The sequence below is a fragment of the Mastigoproctus giganteus genome, chromosome 12, assembly GCF_048544385.1.
Source record: "Mastigoproctus giganteus isolate SK-2022 chromosome 12, ASM4854438v1, whole genome shotgun sequence".
Lineage (NCBI taxonomy): Eukaryota > Metazoa > Arthropoda > Arachnida > Uropygi > Thelyphonidae > Mastigoproctus > Mastigoproctus giganteus.
In genome coordinates, this window is record NC_143586.1 from 5,493,755 (window position 1) to 5,517,026 (window position 23,272).

General features: G+C 35.8%; 1 protein-coding gene across 1 annotated transcript in view; it reads left to right on the forward strand.

Moving 5' to 3' along the window:
* Positions 1 to 23,272, forward strand: part of LOC150076649 (activating signal cointegrator 1) — a 71,774-nt gene that overhangs the window by 47,561 nt on the left and 941 nt on the right. The window contains exons 8-10 of the mRNA XM_090385607.1: positions 9,350 to 9,471; positions 17,667 to 17,764; positions 20,927 to 21,023. Coding sequence (XP_090241733.1) covers positions 9,350 to 9,471; positions 17,667 to 17,764; positions 20,927 to 21,023 — 317 coding nt within the window. The remainder of the gene's footprint in view (positions 1 to 9,349; positions 9,472 to 17,666; positions 17,765 to 20,926; positions 21,024 to 23,272) is intronic.

The following is a 23,272-nucleotide window of genomic DNA, read 5'->3' on the forward strand; positions in this document are numbered from 1 at the left end:
CTAAGAGAGCAAAGAATGGGAACAAGGAGTTTTTCATTTGTGTGAATACAAAGAATAAAACAAATTATATGGACACTTGTGTACTGGATTTGGAGAAGTCTCAGATAACTCAGCTGATGTTGATGAATTGAATAGATACTTCACATTAGCATTAATAAAGGCATATGATGCAGCAGCCTGGAAAGCAAGGCAATGGAGCTTTCCAGGATTTCTGGGAGTCATAGTGGAACAAGTAAATACATGGGCTGTGCTAGGGTAACTAAGAGTAGAAACACGTGCATATATACTTGCATGTACACCGATGCTAGGAGTATAGTTAATAAATTTGATGAGCTTGAAGTGCTAGTCAAGACATCAAAGGCATGTATTGTTGGGATATCAGAAACGTTGTGTCACACAGACATGAGCAGGGCAGCATTGGAATTTGAGGAGTACAATGTGTACAAAAAGGATAGACAGGACAGGAAGGGAGGAGGAGGGGTTATTCTGTCAGTTAAGAAACACATAAAATCTAAGGAAGTGCATCCAATTGATGATGGTGGACAATGCAATGTTGAATCTGTTTGGTATGACATAAGCACCGGGAAAGGAAAAATGAGAGTAGGTGTGTGTTATAGGCCTAATGAATCTGATGAGTATAATGAGAAATTGTGCAAAGAAATAGAGTGCGCCAGTAAATCAGAATGTCTTGTAATGGGAGATTTTAACTTTCCAGATATTGACTGGAACTGGTGGGTTGGTCACTCGCACACTAGCAATACTTTTTTGGATTTATTGGATGACTGTTTTCTACAGCAGCAAGTTCAAGAGGCAAGCAGAGGGAGTAGTACCCTTGATCTGATTATCAGCAGTGATTATTCATGCATTAAGAATTTGCAGATAGAGGATGGGCTGAAGGGAAGGGCTTTTGCTTTCATAAAGGTGACTACAGGGGTCTCAGACAGTTAAATTCTGTACAGGGGTATCAACTGATGATGTTGCCAACATTGAATTCTAAATGAGAGCCTTAAGAGACTTAATTTTGGAGGCTACTAGGCTTTTCATTCCAACTAAGAAATACTGTTCAAGGTTTAGGCCTAAATGGATTTCAAATGAATTAATGAGGCTTGTGGCAGAGAATAAAAATGTATGGGATGCATATAAAGTATCAGGTGACACAGAAGCCTATGGCAGATATAAGCTAGTCTCTAACCAAGTCACAAAGAAGGTTAGGCAGGTGAAGGCAGATTACGAGAAATCTTTGGCAAAGGATGCAAAGAAAAACAGCAAAGAGTTTTTTACGTGTAAACTCTAGAAGGAAAGGCATGAATCAGATTGGACCACTTAACATAGATGGGTTGACTGTTGATGATCCTGCTCAGGTGGTTAACAAACTAAATGAGTATTTTGCATCTACATTCACACATGTAGAGGGTGTGAATTCAGGGAGGGGAATGCCAGAGGTGAATTAAACTCTGGCAGTGAGCTAGATGATTTTGTAATAACTGAGAGGAAAGTGAAGGAGAAATTGTTGAAGGTAAACATAAAAAAGGCACCTGGGGTGGATGGGATCTACCCAGTTATATTAAAGAAGGTAGCAAAGGAAGTAAGCAAACCCTTGGTCATAATTCCTTGAACTCAGGGAAAGTCCCCATGGACAGACTGGAGATGTACAAATGTATCACCAATTCACAAAGGGGGTTCAAAAGGTGACGGCGCCTCCGTAGCGAGGTGGGCTGGAGCGGCAGTGCGTAGCACGGGCTTCTTGATTAGTCTGGGGTTCGAGCCCGTGACCACCAAATATGGAGGATGCGGAAATGTCAGGGAATGACCACCAAATACAGAGGATGCGGAAAGGTCAGGGAATGACCACCAAATATGGAGGATGTGGAAAGGTCAGGGAATGACCACCGCATGTCCCCGGAGCAATATGGCTTTAGTTGCTACTCCTAAAAACCAAATAACAAACAACATCAAAAGGTGACACAAGTAACCATAGACCTATTAGTGTAATTTGTGTTTGGGGGGGGGGGGGGGGAAATAATGGAATCATTGGTTAAAGAAGCATTGCAGGATCATCTAGACAAGACTTCAGTAATAATTAAGACACAGCATGGGTTTGTTAAAGGTAAGTCTTGTCCCAAAATAATTTTGATGTCAAATACTTGGATTTCAGGAAAGCTTTGGATACCGTTGCACATGGAAGACTGCTGTACAAATTGGCGAGATATGGCATTAATAATAAGTTTCTACAATGAATAAAGGGATGGTTGAGTGGGAGATCACAGAGGTAATCAATGGACACTGCTCTTTGTGGACAAATGTTATTAGTGGAGTTCCCCACGGTATGGTGCTGGGTCCATTTTTGTTTTGTATATTATATCAGTGATATTGATGAAGGTATATCAGGCTTAATGATGTCCAAGTTTGCAGATGATACAAACGTTGGCAAGGTTGTTAACGACAGTATGCTACTCCAACTGGATCTAGATAAGTTGGGCAAATGGGTTGACAAGTGGCAACTGAAGTTTAACATATACAAATGCAAAGTACTGCATGTGGGTAGCAATAACCCAAGAGAAATGTACCAACTGTGTGTTACTACTCAGGGAAGTGGAAAGTGAAAAAGACCTGGCAGTAATTGTGCAGTCAAATATGAAGTTCGCTGAGCAGTGCAGATAGGCTGCCAGGGCAGGATATGAAGTCTTGGCAATAATATATAGGAATTTCGCTAGCAGGGACGGGGAGGTGATTATCGCGTTATACAAGGGAATGGTCAGGCCAAACCTAGTGTACTGTGTACAGATCTGGAGGCCTCATTTTAGGAAGGATGTAGAGTTGTTAGAACAAGTACAAAGAAGGGCAACAAATTTATTGAAGGGAAAACAAAGGGGCGCTCTTATCAAGAAAGGCTTAAGTTCTGCAAATTGCGGTGCCTGGAGAGTAGGCACCTTGCGAGGTGATCTGATTGAGGTGTATAAGGCCTTGAATGGGATGAGCAAGCTGAATGCTGATGGGATTCTTCCTCTTGCTCAGATTAAAAACCTGAGGAGACATAGATTCAAATAGGGGAAAGACAGTTGTAGAATAGATGTGCGGAAATTTGCCTTTAGCCAGCGGATAGTTGATTGGTGGAACAGACTTCCATCTTTTTCTGTGGAAGTTGATAGCCTAAATAAATTTAAGGTTGAGCTGGACAGGCATTTAGAACAAATAGAGGGATGAAAAAAAAAATTTTTTTTGGCTGATGCGGCTTAAGCTTGCTTTCTTGCATTGTATGTCTCTACTAATGCATTAGTAGAGACATACAGACATTTTTCAGGCAATTATTCTGAGCAAGAAGAATCCCATCAGCATCAAGCATGCTCAAACCACTCAAGGCTTTATACACCTCAATTAGATCTCCTCGCCAGTGCCTAGTCTCCTAACATCGTAATTTGCAAAACTTAAGCCTTTCTTTTTAAGAGAAACCCTTTGTTCCATTCACTAATCTTGTACTAACCTTCCCTGTACTCGTTACAGCAGCTCTACATCCTTCTTAAAATGACTTATTTTAAGAAGGATATAGACTTGTATAAGCCAATGCCCTTGTATAAGAACATTGGCTTATACAAGGGGATAATCACTTCCTTATCCCTCCTAGAAAAATTCCTGTATATCATTGACAAGACACTGTGAGCTACTCTTGCAGACTGTTTGCACTGCTTAGAAAACTTCATATCTGACTGCGCAATTACCCAAAGGTCCTTTTCATTCTCTACCACTGTCAATTTAGTACCACACAGTTGATACATTACTCTGGGATTACTGCTTCCCCTATACAGTACTTTACATTTGTCAATGTTAAACTTTGGTTGCCACCTCTCAGCCCATCTGCTCAACTTTTCTAGTTTTTGTTGTTTCTGTTGCAGCACTGTACTGTCATTAACAACCCTGCTGACCTTCGTATCGTCTGCAAACTTAGACATTAAGCCTGTTATACCATCATCAATATCATTAATAAATACAGAAAACAAAAATGGGCCAAACACTGGGGGACTCCACTAATTACATTAGTTCCACGAAGAGCAGTGTCCATTGATTACCACTCTACCTTCTCTCACTCAACCATCCCTTTATCCCTAGCAGCAATTTACCTTCATGCCACACTGCTCTAATTTGTGCAGCAGTCTTTCCATGTGCAATAGTATCAAAAGCCTTTCTAAGATCCAAATATATGGTTTCAAAATTATTCTTTGCATCCAGTTCCTTTGTGACGACATCATAGTATCCAATCAAATTGGTCAGACAAGACTTCCCCTTAAACCCATGCTGTGTCAGAGCTATAGCTGAAGTCTTGTCTAGATGATTCTGCAGTGCTTCCTTAACCAGTGTCTCCATTGATTTCCCTGGAATAGAAGTTAAACTAACAGGCCTGTAATTACTTGTCAACCTTTGATCCTCCTTTGTGAATTGGGGTCACATTTGCACATCTCCATAGCCGAGTGGTCAATGCAGGAGTGCAGTAGCACATGCTCTTTGAGTAGACTGGGGTTCAAGTCCCTGACTGCTAAATATGGTCGATCTGCCAACCCGCACTGGATCAGTGTGGCAGATTATTTTCCATTTCCCTCAGCATGAATTGTTGAGGAGGCTTCCATCCTGCAGTGGGTTGATAATGGCTGCAGTTTACCTTTTTTTTTTGCACATCTCCAGTCAATGGGTATCCCCCTCCATAACTGGATAGATCCCATCCACCCCAGGTGCCTTATGTTTATATTCAACAATTTCTCCTCCACTTTGCTTTCATTTATTAAAAAATCATCTAGCTCCCTGGCACAGTTGAATTCACCTCTGGTATTCTCCTCCATGAATAACTTCTCATGTGTGAATGTAGATGCAAAATACTCATTTACTTTGTTAGCTGCCTGAGCAGAATCATTCATCAACAGTTGAACCATTGATATCAAGTGGACAAATCTGATTCATCCCCTTCCTTCTTTAGAGTTTCCATAAGTAAAGAACTCTTTACTGTTGTTTTTCTTTGGATCCTTTGCCAAAGATTTTCATAAACTGGCTTTGCCTGCCTAACCTCCTTTGTGACTTGGTTACAGACCAACTTATATCTATCATAGGCTTCCATGCCACCTGTTAATTTATCTGTATCCCATGCATTTTTCTTCTCTGCCACATGTCTCATTAGTTTATTTGACATCCATTTAGCCCTAAACCTTGAACAATATTTCTTAGTTGGTATGAAAAGCTTAGTAGCTTCCAAGATTCTTTGAATGCTTCCCTCTTTGAATTTCCTGTTGGTAACATCATAAGTTGGTCCCATCATATAGAATTTAAATACTGTCTTAGACGACCGTAGTCACCTATACGAAAGCAAAAACCCTTCCCTTTACCCCGTGGTAATTACCTCTTTTAGTAAATTCCACTTCAGCAAACATGTGATCAATGCCACCTTGCAGTTTCCTTATCTGCAGATTCTTAATGCACGAAGAATCACTCTTGATATTCAAACCAAGAGTATTACTCCCTCTAAATCTTATGATTGTTGCCTCCTAAATCACGTTATGATTATCTTTTACAGAGAAAATCATGCTGCTATAAAAGACAGTCATCCAATAAATCCCCAAAAGTCTTGCTAGCGTGTGAGTGATCAACCCACAAATTCCAGTCAATATCTGGGAAATTAAAATCTCCCATTATAAGACACTTTGATTTACTGGCCTAGTCTCTTTCTCTGTACAGTTGTTTATTATACTTGGTATACCATACACCAAACTGACTTGACACTGCTCTGTCCACCCATGTCGACTGGCTGTACTTCTTTGGATTTTGTGTTTCTTAACTAATAGCATAACCCCTCCTCCTCCCTGTCTATCCTTCCTGTACACATTGTCTTCCCAAATTCCATTTTTGCATTCCTTATATCTTTGTAACACCACATCTCTGATAGCCCAACAATGTCTGCTGTTGATGTTTTGATCAACACCTCAAATTCGTCAAATTTATTTACCAAACTCCTAGCATTGGCGTACAGGCAAGTATACATGCACCTGTTCCAATTCTTAGCTACCCTAACACTGCCCATGTATTTACTTGTACCACAATGACTCCCTGCAGTCTCTGAAATCCCCTGCATCTTGTTTTCCAGGCTGCTGCTCATTCCAATAGAAGCTCTGCAAGAATCACTTTCATCTCTGTCAGTGGCTACTGTTAATCTATTATTTCATGTATCTCCCCCAAGCTAGCAGTTTTCAGACCCACCTAACACTGCCTCAATAGCATCAGTAAATATTCTTGCACCCTTTCTATTTAAGTGTATCCCATCCCTGTAGAGCAGTCTCTCCTTTTAACAAGCACATACTGTGCTGAGAAAAATTCTGCCCCCTGAGCCTTGCATAATCTCTCCAGGGCCAAATTGATCAAGGCTGTCTTCATATACTCCCTCCTATCATGTCTGGGCAGAATTGCAGACACTTTCAAATTCAACCTTAACTCATGGCTTTTTTTCAACATTGACCCATATTTGTTAAGTAATTCTGTCGGTCTCCTACTCTTAATATCATTAGTGCCAACATGTACAACAATATCACCTTTTGTGCCCCTAAAAGATGATATCTGCTCTACAACATCATCAACCAATGTCCCTGGCAGGCATACCATGGTCCTGTTCCACCTATCCTTTTTGCACAATATATTCTCCGTTTCCCTGACAATAGTCACTGACAACAATTTGTCTTTACTGACGAAAGACCTTTTATTCTGAGTGATTCATAGTGATTTCAAAATTACAGATGACTTTATATGAAAAACTTTTCAGCCTAATGTAAGTAAGGCTCCGGAGTTGATAGCATATACTAATAATTTTGAGGTTGGCAGCCTCAAAATTATTGGGAGAGTGCATTGAACCATAGAGGTTAATTATGAACACATCTTTGGAATTGGGAGAGATTCTTTTAGTTTGGCACTTCTCTAATGTATTGCCAATTCATAAAGAAGATTCTAAAGGTGAATATGATAACTACAAACCAGTTAGTCTAACTTCCATGGTAGGAAAAATCTTTGAGACAATAATTATTATTATTATTATTATTATTATTAGCTATATGGTGCAAGGAAGCCTGAGGCTTATGCTACACCAGCCAAAAAAAAAAAAATTCCCCATTTACCCTGAGAGAGAGAGAGAGGGGGGGGGGAATCACCAAGAAGAGAAGAATAATGATATCCAGCTCAGGACCCTGGGTGTGCAAAACCCATACTCACCAGATGTGAGTGCAATGTAGGGGAATTTAGAAAGAAATGAAATTGTGAAGGACACACAACATAGTTTTATTAAGAGAGAATCATATTCAATTAAACTGGTAAGCTATTTTGACAATTACTTATGAGCTGGATGTAGGGAACAATTTCAACATAGTTTATTTGTATTTTAGAAAAGCATTTGACTCATTTAGCTCATAAAGATACCTCTCACTCATGAGAGGTATCTTTGAGTGCAGTGCAGAAGCAGAAGGTTGTGATTAATGGATATTCCTCAGCTTGGTGTAACAACAGAATGAATCAGTTCTTGGATTATCTGTTTCTGATTTTAATAAATGACATCGAAGATGTGATAGAGGACATGATGTCAAAATTTGCAGATGATGAATAGCTTGCTTCTCATATAAAATTTGCTGTTGGTAAAATCCCTTTGCTTTTTGAAGGCAAAAGCTCTTCCCTTTGCCCTTGATGGTAGTCGCATATTTAGGTAAATCCTACACAGTACACTGTGATCACTTCTATTTAGTAGTTCTCTTATGTGCAGATTATTAATGGATGAAGAGTCACTACTGATAATTAGATCAATAGTGCCGCTTTCTTATTGCTGCTCTGGCATGCCAGTGCAGAAAGCAGTCATTAGGAAAATCCAAAAAATTCTTGCTGTTATGTAAGTGACTAGCCCACAGATTCTACTGAGTATCTGAAAGTTAAAATCTTCCATTGTAAAAATTCTGATTTACTGGTCCCCCTCTGTTTGTCTATATAGTTGTTCATTGCACTCATCACAGTCATTTAGCCTATAACATACTCCTATAATTTTTTTTTTTTCCCTAGTGCTTACTGTTGTATATATACAGCAGTAGTATTCATTAGGGTCAAGTTACTTCTTAGAGTAAAGGATGATTCTGATGGTTGATGGGAGAAGATGAAGTTGTTATCAGTGGACACTTTTCTTGGACTAATATTAGTAGTGAAGCCCTTAGGCATCAGTGCTGGGCCAATTGTTGATCTATATTTATTAATGACATTGATAAAGGCATATTAATGTTCTTGTTTATACTCCACCATGAACACCTGGTCACAGGTGCAGTAATGCACCTTTGACCAAGCAGAGGTGCCTGGTCAAAGGTACATTAATTATGCATCTCTGACCAGTAATTGCACTAATTATGAATATAATCATATTTAATATCATATATATCATAATTAATAGTAATAGATACTTGAATCATGGTGCACTCAAGGAGTGTGTGTGTGCTGCTTCACTCTCACTCCAGACTGTTCAGTTATATCAGACTTAATGGCTGACTTTGGAAATGATACAATGGTTAATAGTGTTTGTAGTGGGTTAATAGTTTGTTAGACCATGAGTACTACATGCAGGTCTGGAGGCTTCATATTAGGAAGGATGTGGATCTATTGAAACAGGCACAGAGAAGAGCAACAAGATTAATGAGTACGTGCATGAGTACTACGTGCATGTCTGGAGGCCTCAAATTAGGAAGGATGTGGATCTATTGAAACAGGCACAGAGAAGAGCAACAAGATTAATGAGAGATAAAAAAAAGTGTGCTGATTTCTGATTGAGATATTTAAGGCTTTGAATGGATTGAATAAGCTCAGTACTGATGGAATTCTTCCTCTTGCTTAGACTACACATGAGATTATAAATTCAAATTGAGGTTTCAGGATATGTATGTGGGAAAGTTGATTGTCAGTTGTTATGGAAGCAGGTAATTTGAATAAATTCAAGCAATGCAGAACTAGATAAACTATTGGATGGGATAGACAGGTGATGGGATTTTTTTTTTTTTTTTTTTTGCTGATGCTGTATAAGTTTGCTTTCTTTTTAATTTGTTCTTGTTTTGTACAAAAAACTGCAATGTATGTTTTGTCATTTGTTTACTTGAACACAACTTATAAACATACAAGACCTTGTATACTGCTTCTGTATTGAATATGACGTGATCATTTTTTGCTTCTCATCTGAAAGATGTAATAGGTATATTTCCAAGAATATAATTGTATGCAGTAACTAGTGTGTAGTTTTAAAAGTAATCTTTGGGCACAAGTATTCTCTGCTTTTCACTCTAATACTGATGGCAATGTTCTGTTACAGGGATGAAGGCAGGACATGGTATACAGCACACAGAGGACGATTATGGATACTTGCATCAGACAAAGTACCAACAAGAGAAGATATTTTGGAAGAAGAGAATTTTCAGAGAGTTACCAGTGGAAGTAAGTACTTTGTATCTTATATATATAATGAAGAAAGGAGTATCTTTTCAACAAAATAGTATAATAAGTATTATTATTGCTTATATAATACAAGGAACCTTTAGTTGGTATATCAAAATCCTTGTTATACCAGCTAAACATTAAATTCAGTTTGTTTACTTGAACAATCAGAGTTTGTGTTGGAAGTATCAAAATTCTGAAGTTTACCTAGAATCAATGAAGCTTTACAGAATGAAAGCTGATAGCAAATTTAAATATAGTATTATGTTTTAATGTGGTATCCTGTAATATTGTACATACCAAAAATAGCCATGTAATGCCATGTAATCTTTAGGTTCCTGCCACACCATAGGTACACCAACACAAGAATTTTTGTATTTTATTAGCCCCTTATCTTTCATTTTCAACATGCAGATGGGAGACATAACATGATGGTTCTTGGTCATCAATTCTAACACCAAAATAAGAATGATACTCTTAAAAGTTAGTGATTCTTTGACTTTGATTTTGTGATGTGAAATTTCCACAAGCATAGCAAAAGAAATTAGGATCATAGATGTACAATGACACAAAATTATCTGAAAAATTATTACAACAATAATAATAAGAAGAACACATTAATGCTAAATTAGGTTAAATATCTGCTACATTTCATTATTACAAATACAATTCTTATGTACTGTATATGCCAATTCGATGCACCATTGTAAATGTTACAATGCAGTTTTTGAAAACTTATTTGTAGGGAAAAAAAAAATTATTATTTTGATAATCCCATCAAATTGAGATAAAACTGTGCTCAGTTTTCAGTCAGAAAAAAATCATGTGTACCAGTATAATTAATATTCACAAAACTTTTCCTCCATTGGTGATCCTGATTATTTGATACAACATTGTCAGTTATGGAAATGACTGAAGAGTGGAATACAATTGTTTCCTTCAGTTGCGTAAAATTCCTCATACTGCATTTTACTTACTAAAGACCATTGGTTAAAAAAAACACTACGTTGCATTAACTAAATTTATTTGGATTTATCCAAGCATCATAATAATAGAATCATACTTTACAGTAAACAGATGAAGTGGTGTGTTTTTTTTTATTTTTATTTTTTTTTTTAATAGCTGATGCCACATATAAGCTTGAAGTTTTGGTTGGTTTCCTGACAGTCACATTCCCAACAATATTATTCCCGACACTTGATGGGCAGTTTACATTTTTCTTGTAAAATGTATTAACAAATATGTGATGTAATGATGTCTTCATTAAATAATGTTTTTTTAAATCAGGGACGCACAACCCAGGGGTCCCAACTCCCTTGGAAGAAGTTTGAGGGTTTGTGAGGGAGGGGCATCAATTCAGGAATATTAAAAAAAGAAATCATACCCAAACATAATACTTTTATCGTATCACAATGTCATGCGATACGATTCCTACACTGTCACACAATACAATAAAAGTACTATATATTGTAGGATGTCATGCTAAATGATAAAAGTATCATGTTTAGGTCTTATTTCTTTCCAAAATTCCTTAATTGGTCCCATTGTATTCCTACAGTGCCATGCAATATGATGCAATAAATAGAATATAGTTGAACAATTGAGATAGGCCTTCTGATCTGATTTATCCTCCACCTACAATGGCTATTATTATACTTGTCACTGAAACTTGTTAATCTGTTTCATGAATGTGGCATTCTTTGTTAAATGTGCTGACGGTGAAGTGTGAAAGATAGTTTGTCTGTTTTTGTATTCTTCTGTTTTCTGTTTTTCTATTCTTTATTTTTCCCTAGGCAAATAAATGGGGTTGCATATCACTGTCATCATGAGTGCCGGCAGGATATTTTTCAAGGTGGTGTGCATGTGGAAATGAATTTTTTGTTCACCAAATTTTCATCTAAATAAATTAATGAAAATATTAAAAATTGTGTATTACTTTGAAATCCAAAGGTGGTGCACCACCTTGCACTATGCTGCCTGCGCCCATGACTGTTGGTGCCTCCGTAGCCAGGTGGGAAGGAGCAGCAGTGCGTAGCACACGCTCCTTGATTAGACCGGGGTTCGAGCCCGTCACCACCAAATATGGAGGATGCGGAAAGGTCAAGGGAATGACCATCGCATATTCCCGGAGCAATATGGCCTTAGTTGCTAATGCTCCTAAAAAAAAACCAAACAAACAAACCAACTCATGACTGTCATCTAAATTTAGGGATAGTGAGTAAGAAAAGGCTCTACACCCCCTGGTTTAAATTATATATGTGTTATTTTGTGTAAGAAAATGTTTCCATTGTTCCCTCTCCTCCCCATTTTCTCATTACTGGGTTTATTGGATTACCATCTACAAATTTATTTAGACCTGGAGATTTGCTGGGAATTAGCACCCCAGAAGTACCAGATAACCAGAATTCTGCTATACATGTCGGAATCCACAGTTTCTGGTATAATTATTTTAGTAATTAATGTAAAGTATTTAAGAACTCCATTTGATTTAAAATGAGTAGTATAGTTAGTATTTGTGATTCTCGGATTAAATTGGTGAATTTGTTCATTACTTGGCCTTTATAATTGCATAAGAAACTATAATCGACTTCAGCAACCATTGTGTTGTTGTATCAATAAGAACATTTGTTTGGATTTTGCTGTCATTATCCTGTACCAATAAAAACATTCAAATTCTACTGCCATTTTATAGTATTGATGTAGGCAATACTTGAAGATTTTTCTATTTAGTTTCTATGTAGCACTGTAATCAGTATCAGAAGAGGCTTATAAACTATAAATTTCACAAAGGGGGGTATCAAAGGAAGCTTGAGTAATTACAGACCTGTTAGCTTGACTTCTGTCCCCAGGACATATATTGAGGTAACTGGTTAAAAAATCATCAGTGCTGCACTCGTTGTCTATATTTATTCTTGATAGTAATTCAGGCATATCAGGCTTAATGTCTAAGTATGCAGATGATACACAGGTTGACAGTGTATGCTACTGCAAAATATCTAGACAAATTAGGAAGATGTGCTGAGAAGCAGCAATTGAAGTTTAATATTGACAAATGTCAATATTCAGGTACTTCTTGTGAATTGCAGCAATCTCAGATTAATGTACTAACTGCATGGTACCACACTCACGGCAGGGGAGAACGAAATAAACCTGCAGGTAACTGTGCAGGCAGATATGAAGTTCTCTGAATTGTGTAGACAGGCCATCAGGACAGCTCATGTGGTTTTGTCAATGATATACAGGAATTTTGCCAGCAAGCATAGGGAAGGGATTATCCCTTTTTTATAAGGCAATAGTTAGGCACATCTTGAGTACTGCATACAGGTCTGGAAGCCTCATTTTAGGAAGGACATGGATCTGTTGGAAGGCATAAATTCAGATTGAGCAGTGGGATGCAGGATAGATATGCAGAGTTTGCCTTCAGCTAGTGGATGGTTGATTGTTGGAAAACATTCTCCATCAGGTGACAAGTGAAATTTGAAATGAAGTGTTGGCGGTTTTTTTTTTTTTTTTTGATTGATGCTGTATAAGCTTGCTTTTTTACATCATTTGCCACCACCACTACTATTACTATTGATAATAACAATATAATTCATTATTGGACAAACAATGAAAATGACACCAACCAATTCCACTCCACTTGCAACAAAAATGAAACTAAACTCATAATAAACAATGGTAAAACATAAGGGGGATAGACAACAAATGCCCAGAAGCATGTAGATCAAGGGTGGACAACAACCGGCCCGCGACGATGTTAAATCCAGCCCCCTCCGTAAATGCATAAATATAGAAAATCCATACCTGACTACACTCGCCGTAAACGTTCGGCTTAATTCGGTTCAATCAGGAATCGCGGCCAGTGCAGCGTACAGCAGTAAGCAGTGCGCAGTTAACCAGGTGATTCTACACAGCGTCAAAGAGTATTATTTCCTAATTATTATTGTAGCATCGATCAAACGAAGTTCCTTCGGGTTTGACTTCTTATTGAAAAAAATAATATTGGTGCAAGATATTTTATAAGTCAGTTTATGCCTTTTCTAATTATTACAATTTTTAATTTTATATAATTTATAGCCCATAAAATGAGCCAATTAAAAAAAAAGAAAAATTGATGCCGAATGCCGCATTTTCAATGATAATTGGACATTCAAATATTTAATTGCAAATATAGACGATAAAGCTGTTTGTTTGGTTTGTAACAAAACTATTTCCGTTTTTAAAGAATATAATCTAAAAAGGCATTTTTCAACAAAACATTTCGTAAAATATAAGCTATTTTTTTGTACTATTATGCGATAAATTAAAATTTACCGTGCACTGGCTTTAGATGAGTCATGTGACATTATCGATACGAGTCAACTTTTAATCTTTATTCAAGGTATAAATCATAGATTTGAAATTACGAAGGAATTACTTTCTGCATATCCTATGAAAGACAACGACTGGCGAAGATTTTTTTGTAGCTCTTCAAGAAGCTTTGCAAAAACATAATATAAAGTGGGACAAAATTGTCAACATCACAACTGATGGGTGTCCTAGTTTGACAGGGAAAAACATTGGATTATTAAAAAGAATAAGCGATGAAATAAAGCGTATTCCAGGAAAAGAAATAACTTTCTTACATTGTATAATTCATCGAGAAACCCTTTGCAAAAGAGTTTTAAAACTGAAGCATGTTATATCGGTTGTAACAAAAGTAGTTAATTTTATTCATGGAAGAGCTTTAAACCACCGGCAATTTATAACATTTTTGAAAGAAATTGAATGTGATTTTATTGATATTCCTTACCATACGGACATAGGATGGCTTAGTCTTGCAAAAGTGTTAAAACGATTTCATGATTTGTTGGATGAAATTGTAAACTTCTTAAATGCTAAGGACAAGCTGAATGAATTTTGTGAATTAAAAGATGAACAATGGCTGAACGACTTTTTCTTCTCTGTTGATATGTTTTTGCATCAAAATGAATTAAATTTATTATTACAAGGGAAAGGTCTATTTATTTTTGATATGTATACAAATGTCACATCGTTTACGAGAAAACTCAAGTTATTTACGCAACAATTCCAAAATAAACAGTTAACTCACTTTCCAATCTTACAAAAAAGAGAAAAAAATTTGAAATGTGCTGATTTTAAGAATATGAGGCTATAATAAGTGACTTATTTAATGAATTTACAAGAAGATTTGATGATTTTCAGAAAATCTCTAAAGATCTATCTTTAGTAAGCCTACCATTTAATTTTAACATACAAGGTGTATCCAGTTGGAACTGATAAATTTACAATCAAATTTAATATTAAAGAATCAATTTGCTGAAAAAACAATAACGGACTTTTATTCCTCGTTAAACCCAGAAATGTTTAAAAATATTCTGGATAATGCGCAGAAATATTTGGCATTCTTTGGATCGATATACCTATGTGAAACTACATTTTCTTTAATGAAAAATACAAAGAGCAAAATTAGATCAAGAATAACGGATGAAAATTTAGCAGTTCTACGAATAGCCACTAGAGAATTGAATCCCAATTTTGATGAAATCATAAATCAGGAACATTCCAAATGTAATCCCTCACATAAAGTTTTTGTTTAGTGCATTTACTTTGTTATCATAACAATAAAAATGTTTATTCCAAATTGTAGTTCTTATCTGTACCTATCTATAATCGACTTCTATTTAAATATTGTATTTACTTTTTTTTTAAATACATTAATAATTTGGTAATTCAAGTAATATAACATTTTTTTAGGTTCTGATTTTTTTTGCTAAATCGTTCAATCTATTCCGGCCCGCATCATGATACGAAAATTTCATTCGGCCCACTGACGAAAAAAGTTGCCCACCCCTGATGTAGAACCAGGATAGCTCTTTCAGAGGTTCTGCCTTCCCCTCTCCTCTTTTCTGTAACCTTCTCTTATAATTCTGTATATCATAGCTGAGGGCAGCTTACTTGCCTGTCCCCTGTCTTCACTGTCTCTACAAATGTCTGAAAATGCTATAAAATTTTAATGAAAGTAACAGACAAATGGACATCTGGTACCAGATGGATAGTATGGTTATTAATAACTATGCTATCCATATACCTTGTTTTTATGATCTTGGTCAATGGCATGTCTATCATCAGAAATTCCAATTTTCCAGCACAAAGAACTAAATTAATCAATACAGATAAGCAAACAAGAAGTAAAACACAGTTGGAGATGCACACAGTTGGTCAGATATAGTGTTGAGAAATCTTAACTGCCATTAAGTGAACTATGGAAAGTCATGTTTCCAGCAAGCATATTGTATTATTCAAATATGATTATCAGCAAATTGACATGACCCATAAGTATGCTCACTTGCATCATTTTACCATTATTTATACTAATATTGGAAAACTTGTAAAACATAAGAATCTTGATTCTTATGATTTTGAGCTATCAGGACATACATGAGTAAAACCTTTCCGGTTTTTTAGCTATCTTTAATTTTATTTCCTTTTTTTCAGCATGATAAGACTGTAGATAGCATAATTAGTTAAATATTTTAGTTGTTAATCACCTGAAAAAGCAGAATTCTATCTGAAGCATAAGATTTTATTATTCTAAATAAACCATTTTAATGTTGGGTTAAATTAACTGTATATTTAAAACATGGACACTGTTGCTTGTTATAATTTTTTTTTTTCACCCTTCTATCTGATTTGTAGAACTTCATTTTCTGTAAGGAATCTGATTGTAGCTAATTCTTTTAACCTTAAGTAGGCATGCTGGCAGTTAATAGAAAAATTTTAACAGAGAAATTAGGACAAAATGTCTCTTGAAAGGTAATTTAAGTTACTACTGGATAAATAGTGTGGTGAAAACAGCTAAAAAATATATGATGTTCCTTAACCTGCAAGTATGTGCATCCCGTGCTCTTACCCACAGGTTAATGCAAACCAAATTATGAAAGAGAGCAGTAAATATTGATTCATCTGTATAATTTATTGTTAAAAATTAGGTCTTAGTTTGGTTGGGTAATCAAAATTACAAATGGTAGTAAGACCTTATTATCTGACCCTTTACTAACCAAGGTTATCAGCTAACTGATCCAACCAGCCATTGTCAGAAAAGAAAAAGCATAGTGCAGATACTATTCAAACAAAGCCAAAAAGTGAGAGATTTCATAAAAATCAGTAAAATGTTGGTCTTCAGTGGTTTAACACTGAAGACCAATACACTGTGCAAACTGATCAGTTCATTTTTCTCATCCATTGTGTGAATTGGAAAACTAATATTTTGCAATGAAATCAAGATTAAACCTATTTATTGTTTCCAACATGTGTACAGTTATGTATCGGTTCTCAATTTCGGGAATGTGGATTTCGCAGTTAACTACAATGTGATCAAACTTGTAGTCAAAACTAGCCATTTTAACATTTGACAAATCAGTTGGGTTTTTTTTTTTTTTTGCAAAGCATTGCAACTAGAATACTTAATTTAGAAATGTAAACTTATAACTGCTAGATTAGGACTGAGCCAGTACATTGAACTTACGTTTTTGAAACAATTGCCTATGCCTAAATTCTGAACCTGTTTATTATAAACAAACACTATACATAAAATAATTAGCAAATATTTCTCTGTTGCTTCTTAGGGGATCCTTATCCTGCACCGCCGTAGCCAGGTGGGCAGGAGCAGCAGTGCGTAGCATACGCTTCTTGATTAAACCGGGGTTCGAGCCCGTGACCACCAAATATGGAGGATGCGGAAAGGTCAGGGAATGACCACCGCATATCTCTGGAGCAATATGGCCTTAGTTGCTAATGCTCCTAAAAAAAAAAAACCAAGTTATCCTTCTCTGGTACCACCTTAACAAATATTAGCAAATTTGTCTCATCTTCTTTGTTATGTGCTTTTTCAAACTATACTTTAGGTACTATATACTATAGATTTATATGCGCTAAATTACTGTTCATAATAAATACTGTATAGTAATAAATGAATCCTGAACCCCTGGAAAAAATAGTTTCTGTTGTGTGAGACACCTTTAATTTTATTGAATTGTTAAACATTTCCTCCCAGATATCTAAAAACAAAAAAATAATTACTAAGCTATTCAGAAAAATTAATTATTATTTATTTCTCTCTCTCTCTCTCATACATAATTTAGTCTTTGCTTAAATATTTACATTGTCTTATATAACTATTATATTTTATGCAGACAACTTCATGAAATTTCCAGAACAATATCCTACAGGGTGCTTATTGGGATGTGTGGATTTAGTGGACTGCTTGCCTCAAGAAGAATATAGAATACGGGTAATATATATTTTAGTTAAATTTTAATTAGTGAAATTTCAACTTTTTTTTTTTTTTTTTTTGTTTTAGTGATGTTTTCATTCTCTTTTTTTATTTTTTTATGCAATTCATATGCACTGTCATGTTATGCATATTAGTTTGTTTCTCAGCTTGTCCAACTATAATATAATATATATGTATGTGTTATGGGAACCAATGTTGAGAAAATTTGGTATAGAGCATATATATAGTAAAAGTTAAAGCAGTGTACAAATTTTGAGTCATGGTGTTTACAGTGATGTATATAGTGTGTTTAGGGTCTAATGGTACTAGAAGTTTCCCCCATCTCCGCATAGTTTACGTTGTTGTGTGATACAATATAATACTGTACAGGCCAGAGATTTAAAAGTGTATGGATACTGTGGTGTGTAGCATCGTGTACCATTGTTCTTCTGGCCATTTAGCAGCTGGGTCCCTGGTGGGTCTCAACTTTGCCCACACTAAGCCCCGTGGAGGAAGACTAGGTACACCAGTAATTTGTTTTACTCTGGCAGGCCCTACCACCTAATTTCCTGAGATTTCAGTGGCTAGGGCCTATGAAAAGAAAAAAAGAAGTGATGTACATACTGGTTTTTCTCTCAACGCTCAAACTTTTGGCATAGTATAGTAGTGATGGCAAATACTGCAAGAAAGCAAGCTTATACAGAATCAGCCAAAATAAAATATAATAAAACCCATTTCACCTATCTGCCTTCTACAGTAATTTGTGTAGTTCTTCATCAAATTTTTTTCGATGGAAGCTGTTGACTAAAGGCAAACTTCTGCACATCTATTCTACAACCGTCCTTCCTCAATTTGAATTTATGTCCTCTCATATGTATAGTCTGGATAAGAGGAAAAATCCCATCAGCATTGAGGTTACTCAAGCCATTCAAAGTCTTAAATACCTCAGTCAGGTCACATTGCAAGTGCTTCTTCTCTAGATACTGCAAACTGCAGTGTCTAGAGATTACTATTATTCTGGAATTACTATTACCATTTGTAGTATTACCTTGCATTTGTGAATGTTAAACTTCAATTGCCATTTCTCAGCTCATCTGCCTAATTTTTCTGGATCTGTTGCGACAACATACCTTCATTACTGTCATTAACCACCCTGCGAACCCTTATATCATCTGAAAACTTGCACATTAAGCCTGATATACCTTCATTGATGTAATTGATAAATATAGAAAACAACAATGGTCCCAACACTGAATCCTGGGGGACTCCACTAATAACATTAGTTCATGAAGAGCAGTGTCCATTAAAAATCACTGTCTTCTCCAATCAACCATCGCTTTATTCATAGTAGTAACTTTTCCTTAATGCCACACTGCTCCAATTTGCACGGCAGCCTTTTCTGTACAACAGTACGGATAGCTTTCCTGAAATCCAAGTGCATGATATAAATTATTTTTTGCATCCAGTTCCTTTGTGACCGCATCATAGTATCCAATAAAATTGGTCAGGCAAGGTCAGAAACAGAAGTTAAGCTAACAGATCTAAAATTACTCGTTATTATTATTAGCCATATGATGCAAGGAAGCCTGTGGCTTATGTTGCACCAGCCGAGAAAAAAAAAATGAATTTCTGAATTACCCTGAGAGAGAGAGAGAGAGAGAGAGAGAGAGAGAGAGAGAGAGAGAGAGAGAGAGAGAGGATTCAGAAGTAGAAAGGAAGGGAATCACCAAGAAAGAGAAGAATGATGATATCCAGTTCAGGACCCTTGGTGTGCCAAGCCCATATGCACCAGATGTGACCCCCTCATGTGAATTGGGGACAAATTTGCACATCTCCAATCCACAGGGACTTCCCCTGAGTCCAAAGATGCTCTCATAATTATGACTAAGGGTTTGCATATTCCTTTGCTGCCTCTCTTAATATAATTGGAAAGATCCCATCCACCCCAAGTGCCTTTCTTACATTTAACTTTTCTCTTCTCTCAGTTATCACAAAATCATTTAGCTCCTTGGCAGAGTTTGATAAATCGCTGGCATCTATTTTCAAAATAGATGATTTTTGATCACAAAAGACCAGGTGATAAATATTATCAGTTTAAAGTGACTTTCTTCATATAAAAATCCTTAACTGCTGACCAAAATGTTAGAAGAATATACATATGGGTCCGATCAATAGCAAAATAATTGTCAGTAAAATTATTGTCCACTTGTGAAAGTTGTTAACAACCTAAGGTCTGCATCAAGTTAGTACTTATTGCAGAGCACAATGTTGAAGAATGAAATTTGCAGGATACTTTAATAGCCGAGTGGTCAGAAGCACAAGTGCAGTAGCACACACTCTTTGAGTGGACTGGGGTTCAAGCCCATGACTGCTAAATACGATTTAACATTTGTATTGCTTGATTTATTGTAAACTTCACTGACCTGGTGGTTGTGCCAGGGTATAAACAAGAACTTTTTTTTTTTTATATTAAGCCCTTAATGCATTAGAGTATTATGCATCCTTAAAGGACTCTATCTTACAGATTGGAATTCTTCATATACAGAGTTATTCAAAAGTTGCTTCATAAGCATAACATGATAAGTTTATAACTCATATTTTGAATTTTGTAAAATATACCAAGTACTAAATGAAAGCCACGATCTTAAAATTTTACTGATGACTTATTCTTACACATTGGTATGCACATAATGTAAACAACAAAAAGGCACCTTTCACTGAAGCAGAACACATGCAGTGCATTTTTTCTTTGAACAAAGTCTGCAACACAAGTTTAACAAAGTTTTCACACAATATGGAAAATAGCCTCCCATTAAACATTGTTTATGACTGGCACACAACAATTTTGTTCATATGGGTTGTTCTCTGCCAAAAAAAATTTTCAAGGTCATGTGAAGTGGTGAAACTAGAAAACATGAATGCAGCTTTTTTTGTGCAAAGTTGTAAAAAATCAGTGTATAAAGCTAATTGCCAACATTTATTACCCAAAACCTACCATGTGGAGAATTTAGAGAAAATGTACGGCCTGCATATGCTACAAGGATAATCTTGCATGATGAAATTTGTATCTGAAAGTTGCCATCGTATTGTTTACGTTATATACACACCAACTGTCAGAAAAAATTGTAACTATTAAAATGTTTACTTTTATTTATTTATATATATATATTTTTTTTGCAGTATCCCAATGGCCTTTTGGGAACACCATATGCCTTCATTCTTGAAAATCCTCAGGAACTGATCATAAAATTTCCCATGAGAAAGAAGTTTAAAATATGTAAGCCATGTTGATTTTCAGTATGAATTATTTTAAAATAAAAAATAATTAATAAATACCTTTTATCAGACTCTTTGCAAGAGTATAAAAATATACTTAGCATATTTTTTTTTTATGATCATTCAGTCTGTTATACAAAATAGAGTAACAGATTGCTGAGTAATACAGATTGGTTCTTCTGGACTATCAGCCTTCAATTCAGTTTTCTTCAATGCTGTTATCTTCTGTTAAATTTTTAGGCTTAGCGAGAGTAAACCTTTCTTCTAATGCTTGCTTAACATCATCACTCCACTTTCATCTTGGTGTGCCTCTAGGCCTTTTACCATTCATTTCTGAAGATTCTAATTTTTGATCCTCTCGTTAGTTTTTAACCAGCTCTTAGGTCCATAGGTCTATACCCAATCACATAAAAACTAGAAAGATTATTATAAATTTAAGGAAGGAAGGGCAGGAGAGATACCTGGATAGATCTTAGTTTTCTTGAATTGATTTACCTTTATTAATACTAATTTCCATTTTCCAGTACAACTTGAACCTTCAGAAGTGCCCCAACTGATTTTCTACCATCAGTGGCATCTCAAAATACATAGGTAGTTGACCTGTTGCGAGTCTGTCATATTGATATGTGATTGTTATGATGGTGCAACTGAAAGTTGCTGTAAAATGCTTGCCTATCTTCTTAAATACATTATTTTGCAAGAACGTTTGCATCCAACTGCAGCTTGCTTTCAGTTAGCACTCAGGACGCTAAAACTTTGCAAATGCAAAATTTTGGTTCCCTTGGTCACTGGATATTTTACATTTTGTTTCTGAGATGCCATCTTATACCTGACTACTGCTACTCTGCAACACTTTTTTTTTTTTTTTTCATATTTATCATACTTGGAACCTGCCTCATGACTCCCATAACTGCCAGTTTTTCACTTACAATAAAAGCACAGTTGCTTGGTCTAACTCATTTTAACTTGATTTCATGCATTTCCACTGCATGAAAAAAGAATTGCTGTGATATTCTAATGCTATAAATTGTCCAATTAAATGAAATTCTATCTGCATGCTGTAGAGCAGTGGTCTCCGAAGTTGTGTGCACACAACCCTAGGGGTGCGTGAGATAATCCGCAATAAATCTATATTTATTAATTATGAAAACTTAATTTTTTTGAAACTTAATTGAAAATAAATGATTTTTTAATACTTCAATATGCTGCTTCATTTGATCATACGCTTTATTTGATCATGCCATCGGTTTTGCCCATGTGCAAAATGAAGCAGCCACGTGCTTGCTTCAGGCTTGAAGTATATCTTCCCACCTTGTTTAAAATTAACTTACTGAACAAATGTAGATCAAGAAAACAATCAAACAAATGATTTTATAAATGTGATTTTAGATATAATGCCTTCCATTTAAATGATTTATATATTTAACTTATAAATTTTTAATTTTTTATTCCGAGTGCACGCTAGTCCTTTTAAGTAAAATAAGAGTGCACGACCAAGAAAGTTTCGAGACCACTGCCATAGAGGATGGTATTGTGCATTCTGTGTTATGATTTATTCTGGAAAGTTGGTGCCAAACTTACTGTCAGTATCTGAAAGAATTCTTAATGGTATTTTCACTCGAGGCAGTATTTAGCTAATCTCAGGCAGAGGAATTCAAGGTTCCCCCTTCCCTTGAGTTTTTCTATGTTTTTAAACAGCATAACATGCAAACTTGGCTGTGAATATAGAAGGTGTCTGGAAGAATTACTACCAATAAAGATTGTATATATTTTGTAAACTAATAATGATAGAATAGCAGATTTTTTTTGTTTTTGCAGGTGCAGGAACCTGCTAAATTTGTGTAGCCAGAAGGGCAAATGATTGTGCCAACTGTGTTACACTTGTGCGACACTTAATACCAAAATATTGCTATTCACCCTGCAACAGAAAGTTTAGTGTTGCTTTTAACTTGCTAAATTAAAGTTTCCTGTTACTGAGCAAAGGAAATTTAGGCAGGAATATGAATAGAATCCACCTGAGCCTTATAGCCTAAAAATGGCATGAGCAGTTGTTGGAATCAGGTTCTGTGTTGAGGAAAAAAGGAAGCAGCAACCAAGCAATGGACATGGATCAAGTTGAAGCAGTCCAGGAAGCTTTTCAATGTAGCCCTGCAAATCCATTCAATGGGCCAGTTGCCAACTGTGTATTCCACAATCTACCATTATTGTGTAAAAAAGACTGGCTTAGAGCTTACAAGATCAGTTTGTACA